Raw genomic sequence first — 12,438 nt, 5'->3', positions numbered from 1 at the left:
TTGTTTTGTCTGTATTCCACCCCACTAAATAAAGGAGACATGAAATGGAGTTAATGGGTACAAGTTGTTAAACAAAAAAGTCTTGTGAGACTCTGTAGGCAAGAGGTGCACCATGTTAAGAACTGCATTAAGCACACTTAGGCTGCTGCCACACTGCTTTCACTCTCATCACTCCATCCTATGGAATCCTGGGATTTGTAGTTTGTTGTGGTGCCAAGGCTGGGCTTTGAAATCTCAGGCATAAGAGAGGCAAAAGGCTTGGGCTGCATCTACACTGGAGAAATAATCTGGTTTGAGACCACTTTAACTGTCTTGGCTGAATGCTATGGAATTCTGGGAATAGTGGTTTGTTCCAGCACCACAGCAGAATGGCAGTTAACCCCTGGACCAAGGTGACCAATGCCCTCACCCCAAAATGTAGGGCACCCAAGCAAAAAAATGTAGGACATGGCCAAAAATAAAAGCTAAAAACACCCATGTAATTATAAATCCATGCTTCTTAGCCATGATCCAAATGGAGGACATTTTGAAATTTGACAGAAGAAGGCATATCCTGGAAAAGGAGGAGGATGCCTGGTCACCTTGTTTCTGGTCCAAAATACACTGCAGAAATAAAACAATGCTGGACTGAAATGCCCAGAGTTCCTCACCAAAGCTGCATCCACACTGAGGAAATAATCCAGTTTGAGAGTGACTTAACTGTCCTGGGTGCTGGGGAATGCTGGGAATTGTAGTACATTGTGGCCCCAGAGCTATCTCTGACAGGGAGTCCCATAACCCTCCAAACGTAGTTGAACTGCAGTGCCCAGAATTCCTCCCCAGGTGCATCCACACTGAGGAAATGGTCCAGTTTGAGACTGCTCAGTGCTGGGGAATCCTGGGAATTGTAGTCTATTGTGGCCTCAGAGCCATCACTGACAGAGAAGTCTCAATGTCTCCCAAACACTAGCATTCCTAGGATTCCCTAGCACTGAGTTAAAGCAGTCTCAAAGTGGGTTATTATTCCTGCAGTGTGTGTGAGAGATATAAAAGCTAGGGACTGGATTCATTTGGAGGATCTCTGTGTCCAAAATACACTGCTTGGACTGCCAGGGCCCAGTGCTATGGAATCCTGGGAATTGTAGTTTATTGTGGCACCAGAGCTCTCTGACAGAGAAGGTCAAATGCCTCACAGACACCAGAATTCCAGAGCATTGAGCTTTGGCAGTTAAAGGGGTCTCAAAGTGCAGAGGGGGGGGGGGGGGGAGAGAAAAGCCAAGGAGTGTGAATGAGAAGCTCACCTCAGCTGGAGGAGGAGGAGGAGGAGGAGGAGGAGGAGGAGGAGGAGGAGGAGGGAGGGAGCCAAGGGAAGTGGCCAGGACCATCAGCCTCCTCTCTTCCACCGCAGACTGCTGGCAAGAGGCTCTGCCACCAGGCAACGCCTCCTCTGTGGACCATTCAGCTTCCTTTTGTCAAAAGAGCTCTGGTGCCACAAGAAACTACAATGCCCAGAATCCTATAGCACTGAGCCATGGATGTTTAAGGGGGGGGGTCAAACTATTTCTGCAGCCTTTTGCTACCCCAAAGCCTTCTATTATTTACCAGCAACTTGCAAGGCAAAATCTCTTCCTTCACCAAGCCATTGAAAACCAACCCAAATGGAGGGCTGATTTCGTCTTTCCCATTGGTCAGCTTCGGGAGAAATTTGCATATTACAAGGAAAGGTGTTTAGGGCCTCAAAAACGATCCTGTGATAAAGAATTACAACAATACTGAGTGGTATACATTTAAAAGATGAGGCATTTAGACTCCCAGGGAAACATGAACCATTTATGGCCTTTTTTTTTTCCTCACTGTAACCTGGAAAGTAAGGCCTCTTGCAAGACATATATACCAAGTGGGCTGGCAATAGCTCTGAGTGGCAGATGTCTTGAAGACCTGCTCTCTAGGCTAAGCCAGGCAGGGAGGCGGGGAGGGTGGCACACAGCCATGGGGAGGGGTGGAGCTGCCTCCAGGGCCTTGCTGGGGAGGGGAGGTCCTGGGGGAGGGGCTAAACCGGGAAAGTCCCGCCCCCAGGCGGGATATGGCAACCCTACTTCTGGGAGGTGAAACCTGAAACACCTGGAGGACCAACATTTGGAAAATCAATCAGCTTAGGATTGGCATCAGTGGTGGATTCTACCAGGACCTTGGCAACTGCCCATGGACACCAGGTACTAGCCTTGGCTCAGGCTCAGGTCAATTTAAGTTATCACCCTAAAATCTAGGAAGTGTGGTAGGAAGGAGAAGAGCCAGAGACAACCACTAATTACAACTGGCTAATAAGCCAATCCAAAATTGGAAGACCCAAGTCTGTTTCTTTATAAGTAATCCTTGTACTTAACCCCTTTCTAGTCACCACAGGTGACCAAAAAGTCAGTGCAGGTGAGTGAGAAGGCTGGTAGAGGAAAGACAAGGAATGATGTCCTTTTTCAGATACCCCGATTGGTTTCTGTGTAAGTTAAGGAAGAAGGAAAACCCCTTTCTTTGCCACCTGTACGTGGCTGGTTTGGTGAGGAAGAGAAGAATTGATCTGCCCCCCTCCCTACATTGCTTTTAGGAAAATAGATAGAAGCCAGCATTCCAATGTGGGGCATGCAAGATGGGGTTTCCCCTCTTCCACAGCCTGTCCAGAAATACGGGATGCAAGCCTGAGGGCAAGCAAGTAGCTCCTCTTTTTGCCGGCTTGTAATTTTTGTTGACTTATTTACCAGGCTGTTGAAAATGCCAAGCCCAATGAATATATATGAAATCACCCTGTGAGTACTTTCAGGAGAGCAAAAGGCAGCCTGACTTAGCTATTTTGTCACTGAAGTTTTGTGCCTTATGAAAGTGCATCTCTGCCTTACCCCACCCTCCAAAAAGCAGCCGCTCAAATACTGCCACACAGCAGTTCCCAAGAAAGGTGATGCAACATTTTAAAGGCAAACAAAGAGTCATCATACACCTATTCAGTACAGATATCATAAGAAAACTTGACAGACTTTGCACCATGTGGCTAATAATTTGCAGGGGCATATAAGAAGCCTAGAAGATAAGGGCTCTTAAAGTAAAGCACTCCTTTATCAAGTTTCAGGAAATGACAAAGTCATCTAATAGTTTCTTAAACTAGGAGAACCTGAATTGTAACCAAGTCAGATGTCTACAATGACTTGGGCAAAGGGATGGTGAACATTACTGGCCCTTTGAAAATTGCTGGACTACAAATCCCATCATTCCTCACCACTGGCTATGTTGGCTAGGACTGATAAGACCTGTGGTCCAAGAACATTTGGAGGCTCATAAATTGTGAACATGTTTGGAAAGAAAGGTGGTCTATAACAAATTTGTTCAAGGTAAGCAAGTTATGTGTGAATGTTACACTGTTATCCTGGAAACAGAACTGGTTGACATGCAACCCAGCCCTTTGAGTTCATCAGAACTGACATCCATACAAGTGTATACAGGACTACAGGTTCAGAATAACCACTGAATTCAGTAAGGCCTAAAAGGTTATATTTCAAAATACTGCAACCAATGGACACACAGCTTTCCAAATAATTTGTTGCAACTCGGCATCCAGCTCTGTTGCAAACCTGTAACGTATTAATGCAATGGGTTTGTGGGCAAAGAGTAAAGGAAACCACATGAGAAAAGGGAAGTTATCAGATGCTGGGAAGAATAGGAAACACTCAGAAAGAATTACATCACCGAACCATTGCAATGAAAACTCTACTGAGGGAATGCCTATAAATTTTGTAGCCTATGACCTCCTTTAGCTCCACAGAGCATAGTTAATAGTAAGGAAATGTGGGAGATGTAGTTCATAAATATCCAGCAGACCAAAAGTTCCCCATTCCTGCCTTACTTAGTTCTACTTGCCCTTACGAAAAAGAAAGAAAGAAAAAGTTGGGTACAATTCTCATCCAGAGGCTATTTTCAACACTAACCCTTACTCCAGGAACTGAAATCCCACAGGAGCAACTACTATGCCAATTCACCAGCCTAGTAACCACAACAACCAATCCTTGCAGTTATAATTAAAGAGCTGGACATGAAAGGTGGGCGGAATATGTAATAATGCCACCCAACTCTTGATTTAACTCTTTTCAGTGCCTAGAGAAGCTATTCCTAATTCACCAGGTTTGAAAGGAAGGTTTGTCTTCAATGCTCTTAATCAGCTACATTGATATGATTCCCACTATGATCCTGCTAATGTTCCTGAATCAAGTTCATCGGATGATCCCATGATCTACCATTTACAGAAAAGAGAGCAAGGAAAATGTGCTTCGGGTTTATCATAAATAAAATCCCATATCACACAAGCATATGGAACTGCCAACAGTTGAATGGCGGAAATATACAGGAAGGGTATGACTGCTTCACAGTTTCCATACATATCCCATCTTTCTGAACAGGGATGAGAATCGTGCAGCTGTCCAGATGCTGTTGGACTGCAACTCCATAGCCCTAGCCAGCAACTGAAGTCCCAGTAGCCCCTGTGAGAGTTGAAGTTCAGCAACATGGTGCAGGGGAGACATGCACATGAAATGCAGCAAGTTTTCCTCAGTACCTAGAGAAGCTATTCACAGGATATGTCTGGGCAAAGGTGTGACATTTCTGGAAATATAGTCATGGGGTAAGGACAACAAAACCAGTATGATCTCCCTTTAGATATTTAACATCACTTTATTACTTTAGGAATATAAAATGCATTATGCACAACTTGGGTTATCATGCAATTATCATTGCAATTCCTGGTTTTAGATATATAAAAGTACTGTTCATTCAGAAAATAATTAAAAATTGGATTTACTTTTTAAAGGGTGCTGGTTTGGGGAATTTTGTTTGTTTGGTTTTTACAAATGGAACTACAAAGTTCTGAATTACAAGAAACACGTGAACAATAAGGAACTTCTTTGGTTTTGCCAAATCAATACTATTAAAGCAGACAAAATTACTTTGTCTCTTCTAATCCTCCATAGTGCCAACTAGACAGAAAGCATTCATTCCTATCTTGAAGAATTAAAAAAATATATGAAGAAAACTAAGACCAGGAATTGAAATGATGTGAGTTACTATACACTCTTACCAACACTCTACTTGGTACATAGGTTTTAGAAATAACATGGGGGGGGGGGGGGAATAAGCATGTGAACACTTTGTTTTAGTATTTTATTCATCATTCTTAAAGAAAATATTGCATAATTCTTTTTTCCCAATTTTCGAGGGGGAAGGGGAGGATCCAGAAAACAATCCCCCCCCAAATATTTCCTTCCTCTCCCCCCAAGCCTTTGCATCTTTAGAGTAGGGAGCTTTGAATGAGATGAGAAGCCTAGAACTCCCATAATTTTTTTTCACCTTGCATTTCTGAAGAAATGTGCTTTTCCCAGGACGCTTTTATCGCTCAAACTTGTTTCCATCTTTGTGGAAAGATCCTGTTACTTCTGCTAGGAAAGAGCTCCTAGTGGTCCTCCGGGTGTTTTGAACTTCAACTCCCAGAAGCTCCAGCCACCTTAGTGAACAGTCAAGAATTCTGGGAGCTGAAGTCCAAAACACCCAGAAGACCAAAGTTGGGAACCACTAGGCTAAGCTAAGCCATTCATAAGCAACAATAAACCCTATGCCACAATAAATGTAGAATTTTGGAGGGTGCTGCAGTGACTGCAATTCTTGGACACATTTTCCAAGGAAAGCCACCTATACTTGTGAGAGAAAGGCATAGAGGAGGACCAGGGTAGTACCTGGAGTGTCGGTTTGTGAATTAGGACAATGCTTCTCAAAGTAATGTGCCCTGGAGAGGCGCATCATGCTGGTCCATCACCAGCTCCTCTTTGCCGCCAATCTGCTGAGAGTTTCCAGGGAAGAAACAGTCGTAGCCAAAGGCCAGAAATACAGTACCAGTCCACAGCACACTAGGAAAAACAAACTGCCAGTTTCCCCACATCCAATAGCATGAGCAGCACTGAATTATGAGACCCCAGTCCAAGTCCAGACTGAACCACGAAATACACTGTGTGACCTTGTCTGTCTGTCTGTGCCTGACTTCCCTCACAGGGTTATTTCATGATGAAGAACCACATACGTTGCCCCCTCCACATTTGGTGGAGTTAGGGGAGCTGGACTCCTGTGAAAATGGGAAAACTATGGGGGGGCGGGAACCACATACAGTGGTCAAACCCAAGAGAACACTTTTCTAGGAATTTCAGCAAAACCATGTGGTTAACATCTGCCAAAAGTTTCATTTCATTTCATTATTTCTGCCTAAGTGCAGTAGCTTACACTTCTCCCTGTGGAAATTCGTTTTGTGAGTTTTGGCCCAGCTTCAAAACAACCCTCTCAAATATAGCCATAGGTCAAAAGCAGTCTTATCCTAAAACAGGATCAAGCATCTGTGGCTCCCCAGATTTTTTATTAATTTATTTTTGTTTGTTTGAACTGCAATTCTCACAAATCCACTCACACCAAAGGCTATGCTGATGGGAGCTGCAGTCTAACACTTTCTGTGGTTCCCAATCTTTGGTCTGCCATATGTTTTGGACTTCAGATCCCCAAAAGCCCCAGCCAACCTGGCCAACTGTGAAGAAATATGGGAACTGCAGTCCAAAATATCTAGAGGACCCAAGTTGTGCAGTTCAGATGCAGCCAGTGAAGGAGAGGAGAAAAGAATGAATACAAACACCAGATATTCTGGGGAAGGAGAAGTACAATAAAAGTTATCAATTCAGTATCATTTCTATTGTTTTTAAGCGCTTTTGTCCTTTTAACTGCATTTTATTCTTTTAATAAGTAATGTGTTTTAATACTGTATCAGTTTAATTCTAGTTTAAGGTCCACTTTTGTATGTTTTTAATTGCATTTTTTTAAGTTGTATGTCCCTTTGAGTTCCAATTTTGGGGGGAAGGGGGAGGGATATAAATATAATAATAATAATAACAACAACAACAACAACAACAACAACAACAGCCATTGACCCAGAGGTTCATGGCTGTCCACTCCATCATAAGAAGAGTGGGAAGAAAAGTGACCTAATACAGAATGTAGATGCCATTAGTAAACCTTCCCCAATCTGACACCCACCAGATGGGCTGGACTATAACTTCTATCAGACCCAGGCATCACTTGATGATGGAAGACGCACTGCAATAAATCTCAAAGGCACCAGACTGGGATAGGCTACCACTCCTAATCCTCCTCCTCCATCTTCTGGGTTAAACCCAAAAACAAATAAAAGGAGAAACAGGTGTAAATCCTCTTTCCAGAGGGAGGATGTCTTGTTTACACTGAGGCACCTTTGGGCATCAGGAGACAATAGGCAGATGGTGACACAGCCCTCTTTACTCCAATATTCCTTCTTAGACCCCTTCTGGAAGCTAGCATGGAGAGAAAATACCAGGTTAAATGGCACCCCTGGAAACTTGATCCCTGATTCTGACCAACTGCGGTGTGAAACGGGGGGGGGGGCACTCTGCACATGGTCAGAGGGACTCTGGCTGCATCCACAATGCAGAAATAATCCAGTTTCGCACCACTTTAACCGTCATAACTCAATGCCATGGAATTCTGGGGACTGTCCTTTCTTGTGGCACTAGAGCTCTCTGACAGAGAAGGCTTAAGTGTTTCACAAAACTACAGTCCCCAGAATTCCATAGTATTGAGATATGGCAGTTAAAGAGGTGTCAAACTGCATTATTTCTTCAGTGTGGACTAGACCTATGCCACTGAACTCTATTCAGAGGAGTGAGTGTGGCACCAGAGCACTCCCAGAATCCCCTACCATGCGCAAAGCCATGACTGTCAAAGTGGTGCCAACCCAGATTATCTCTGCAGTGTGGACGCAGCCACAGTCCAAGACACACTGCAGAAATGACCCAGTTTGAGGCTGCTTTAACTGCCCTGGCTGAATGCTAGGGAATTCTGGGAGACATTAAACACACTGAGGAAATAACCCAGTTTTGAGACCGCTTCAATAGCCTGCTAGGGAATTCTGGGAAATGTAGTTGTATGAGACATTTAGAGAGCTCTAGTGCCACAGTAAACACACTGAGGAAATAGTCCAGTTTGAGACCGCTTTAACGTCCCTGCTAAGTGCTAAGGAATCCTGGGAACTGTAGTTCATTGTGGCACCAGAACTCTCTGACAGAGAAGGCTAAATGTCTCACAGAACTACACTTCCCAGAATCCCCCACCAAGGCAGTCATTTCTGCAGTGGATGCAGCCACGGTGCATTTGCCTTCATCGTTGTTGTTATTGTTTCGAAAAGGACTTACCCGTCCTGGGGTCGAAAGTGACCACAAAGACGGCCACAATCTGGTCCTCCTCCACCTGCTCTGGACCTTCTCCTTGGAGCTGCTGCTGCTGCTGCTGCTGCCCGGGGCCCAGGGCCTCCCCTTGGCGGCCTCCTCCGCTTCCCGCCCATGGAGGGCCCGAGGAGCAGGAGCCCTCAGGGAGAGAGACGCCGGGGCCCTCGGCCCAAACCAAGAGCGGCGCCTCGTCGCCTTGCTCCCCCATGGCCCCCCAGGCAGACCCAGACGACCGGAGAGGCAGGCGGGCGGGCGGGCGGGCCTTCCTCCTTCCTCCTCCTCCGCCTCTGCCTCACAGACGCCGCCCAGATTGGGCCTCAGCCTCGGCTGCTTCTGGCCCTGGTTGAAGGCTGTATCCAGACTGGAAAAGTAACCCGCTTTGGTACCGCTTTAACTCTGTCTAGCTCAAGTGCTATGGAATTCTGGGAGTTGGAGTTTGTTGTGGGGCCCAGAGCGGCTCCTTGCCCATAGGGATACTTTCTCTATGGGCAAGTATTCCCCAATGATTCCCTATGGGCAAGGATTCCCCAATGATCCCCTATGGGCAAGTATTCCCCAATGATTCCCTATGGGCAAGGATTCCCCAATGATCCCCTATGGGCAAGTATTCCCCAATGATCCCCTATGGGCAAGGATTCCCCAATGATCCCCTATGGGCAAGGATTCCCCAATGTATCGCTATGGGCAAGTATTCCCCAATGATCCCCTATGGGCAAGTATTCCCCAATGATCCCCTATGGGCAAGGATTCCCCAATGATTCCCTATGGGCAAGTATTCCCCAATGATCCCCTATGGGCAAGGATTCCCCAATGTATCGCTATGGGCAAGTATTCCCCAATGATCCCCTATGGGCAAGGATTCCCCAATGATTCCCTATGGGCAAGTATTCCCCAATGATCCCCTATGGGCAAGGATTCCCCAATGTATCGCTATGGGCAAGTATTCCCCAATGATTCCCTATAGGCAAGGATTCCCCAATGATCCCCTATGGGCAAGGATTCCCCAATGTATCGCTATGGGCAAGTATTCCCCAATGATCCCCTATGGGCAAGGATTCCCCAATGATTCCCTATGGGCAAGTATTCCCCAATGATCCCCTATGGGCAAGGATTCCCCAATGTATCGCTATGGGCAAGTATTCCCCAATGATTCCCTATAGGCAAGGATTCCCCAATGATCCCCTATGGGCAAGGATTCCCCAATGTATCGCTATGGGCAAGTATTCCCCAATGATTCCCTATAGGCAAGGATTCCCCAATGATCCCCTATGGGCAAGGATTCCCCAATGTATCGCTATGGGCAAGTATTCCCCAATGATCCCCTATGGGCAAGGATTCCCCAATGATTCCCTATGGGCAAGTATTCCCCAATGATCCCCTATGGGCAAGGATTCCCCAATGTATCGCTATGGGCAAGTATTCCCCAATGATTCCCTATAGGCAAGGATTCCCCAATGATCCCCTATGGGCAAGGATTCCCTAATAATTCCCTATGGGCAAGGATTCCCCAGACCTTGAAATTAGGCACAGAAGCAGTAGCTAGCACAAGGTCAACCTCATCTTAATACAGTTTTGAATCCAAAACACACTGCAGAAATAATCCAGTTTGAGAGCACTTTAACTGCCCAGGCTTAACGTTAGGAATTGTGGGAACTGTAGTTTTATGAGGCATTTAGACGCCTCTGTCAGAGTATGTGGGTTTAACAGAGCTTTGCAGTGGCTCTGTTCCTGCCTCTTGGGCAGATTCCAGATGGTGATGCTGGGGGGCAGCTGCTCTTCTAAAAAAGAGCTGACATCTGGCGTCCCTCCGGGAGCCATCCTGTCCCCCATGCTGTTTAACATTTACATGAACCCACTGGGAGAGATCATCCGGAGACATGGGGCGCGGTGTTATCAGTACGCTGATGACACCCAAATATGTTTCTCTGTGCTTCCAACTGTTGCAGTGACTAAGGATGGCATGTCTCCTCTGAATGCCTGTCTTGAGTCGGTAATGGGCTGGATCAGGGAAAATAAACTCAAGTTGAATCCAGAGAAAACGGAAGTACTTGCGATAGGTAACCCTGGTCTAGGGAAGGAACTATGTCAACCAGTCCTGGACGGGGTCACACTTCCCCTAAAGGACAAAGTTCGCAGTTTGGGAGTACTCCTGGATCTGTCTCTACAGTTGTCATCTCAAATAAATGTGACGGTCAGTAGTGCTTGGTACCAACTTCAGTCGATACGCCAACTGCGTCCCTACCTGGACCGAAAGGACCTTGAAGCAGTAGTACATGCTCTGGTAATCTCTCGTCTTGGTTTCTGTAATGTGCTGTACATGGGGCTACCCTTGTACCAAGTTCAGAAGCTTAAATTAGTTCAAAATACGACAGCCAGACTGGTCACCGGTTCATCAAGGTTCGACCACATAACTCCATTTTTAAAAGATCTTCACTGGCTGCTGATTAGCTTCTGGGTGTAATACAAGGTCTTGGTTATTACCTTTAAAGCCCTACATGGCTTGGGCCCAAGAACGCCTCTCCCTACATAATCCGCCCCGCACTCTTAGAACATCGGGGAAGAATTTGTTGGAATTACACACAACCTGACTAATTTCTAATTTCCAGAAAGCCTTTACGGCAGCTGCTCCAAAACTCTGGAACAGTCTCCCAGAAGAGATTCGTCTCACTACCTCCTTGGAGGCTTTTAAGAGGACAGCTAAAACAGATTTCTTCCGGCAAGCTTACCCACCTGATCTCTTATAAGACATATTCTTCTACCCCTTTGACCTAGATTGAAACATCTCTCTCTTCTTTCGCTTTGATAGTATCATTTTTAATTGTTATCTATTTTTATATTCTATTGTACTATATTGTTGTTTTTATTGTTGTGATTTGTATTTGAATATTGTATTGGGTAATCCTGCCTCAATCCACCTGGGAGAGGCGGGAAAATACAAATAAAAATGTATTATTATTATTAGAAGAGCAGTGTAGCCCTGGAGACGTTTGATTGCAGCTCTTAACATTCACCACCAATGGTTCTCCTGAGAATTGCAGTCCAACATTTGCAGGGTCATACAATCCTACCCTCAGTGGGCAAGATCACCTGGCAAAACAAGGCTTCTGAGTAAAGATGTAAGACTGGACTGCAAATCTTGGAATCTACTGCAGTGTTTACTCATAATGGTGCATAATGTTGAACCCTAGCAGCATGATCTGTGCATATATTCTTGCAAAGGAGCAAGTTCAGAGTAAACCAAGGTACTAGGAACAAAGTACCTTTAAGATCATGAGTATTCTACTCAGCAGCAATTATTATATTTATATATTTCTCTGTTTTCCCAAAACGCACTAGTTGGGTTAAGAATGGTAGGAATGTTTCCACCAAACATTTTTCAACTAACTGTACTAGTTCCCATACCAAAGCCTGTCAATTGAAACAAAGAAAACCCTGCTCTGCTCCATAGATATACCTATCAGTAGAGGTTTCTCCAGCAGTTTCTTTTCTTCTAATTATTTACAATTAATTTAAGCATCTCCATTAAGAAATGCCCTGTTTTCAGTGCATAATGTGAGTGCAATTTATCCAACTGAGCATCATATTTTTGACTGTCTTTTTCTTAACTGCATTTTGTGTCCAACTGCATGTTTTTAAAAAGTCTGTACAGCTTGGCAAAATGTGACACTAGAGCTACCCTTTAAAAAAGAATTTACCACCTCCACCACCTTCTTCTCACTTCCAGCCATACTTCACATGCCTTCTTCCTCCAAAGCCAATCCATACCACCACTCAGAGAGGCAGATTGCAAGGCAAGTGAAAAAAAGTATTCTGTTTCCTCATTTTATTGCTTTGCATGTTCAGTGAGGGAGGGCTGGTGATGGAGGAGCAGATGTGGGCATAAGTTTTTGCAGGATAGACCATGCTAAAAGTATGGCTAAGCAGGAAGTAACTCTTCTTAAGTGCATTTGCAAAAAACACTCCCTCCATTAGATCCACGCTGGTGGTTTTAACAGGAAGAAGATAGCAAGAAATGGTCAGGGGTAATTCTAAACAAATGATGACTATACTTTTAACTATTGCCTTTTAATACTAGTGCATCATCCATCTGAGTGGTTATAAATTCTGTGGGTCATTCAGCAAAAAAACAACCTCTTTC

General features: G+C 44.9%; 2 protein-coding genes across 4 annotated transcripts in view; one reads left to right on the top strand and one right to left on the bottom strand.

Moving 5' to 3' along the window:
• The window catches only part of LOC149311771 (DENN domain-containing protein 11-like), a 48,293-nt gene extending 39,753 nt beyond the window's left edge, over positions 1-8,540 (bottom strand). For both annotated transcript variants that reach the window (XM_089527881.1, XM_089527882.1), the window contains exon 1: positions 8,268-8,540. In XM_089527881.1, coding sequence (XP_089384007.1) covers positions 8,268-8,508 — 241 coding nt within the window. In that variant the 5' untranslated portion in view covers positions 8,509-8,540. The remainder of the gene's footprint in view (positions 1-8,267) is intronic.
• The window catches only part of WEE2 (WEE2 oocyte meiosis inhibiting kinase), a 58,292-nt gene that overhangs the window by 12,934 nt on the left and 32,920 nt on the right, over positions 1-12,438 (top strand). The window contains exon 1 of one of the 2 annotated variants that reach the window (XM_089527879.1): positions 10,246-10,581. The exons of the other annotated variant lie outside the window; for it this stretch is intronic. The gene's annotated coding sequence lies outside the window, so the exon portion shown is untranslated. Of the gene's footprint in view, positions 1-10,245; positions 10,582-12,438 lie in introns of those variants that run through there. 2 annotated transcript variants of the gene reach the window in all.

This window comes from Sceloporus occidentalis, unplaced genomic scaffold (assembly GCF_023333645.1).
Source record: "Sceloporus occidentalis isolate IW3139 unplaced genomic scaffold, rSceOcc1.0.p SCAF_5, whole genome shotgun sequence".
Classification (NCBI taxonomy): domain Eukaryota; kingdom Metazoa; phylum Chordata; class Lepidosauria; order Squamata; family Phrynosomatidae; genus Sceloporus; species Sceloporus occidentalis.
The sequence above is the reverse complement of the archived record's forward strand: the minus strand, read 5'-3'. Positions and strand labels throughout refer to the sequence as shown.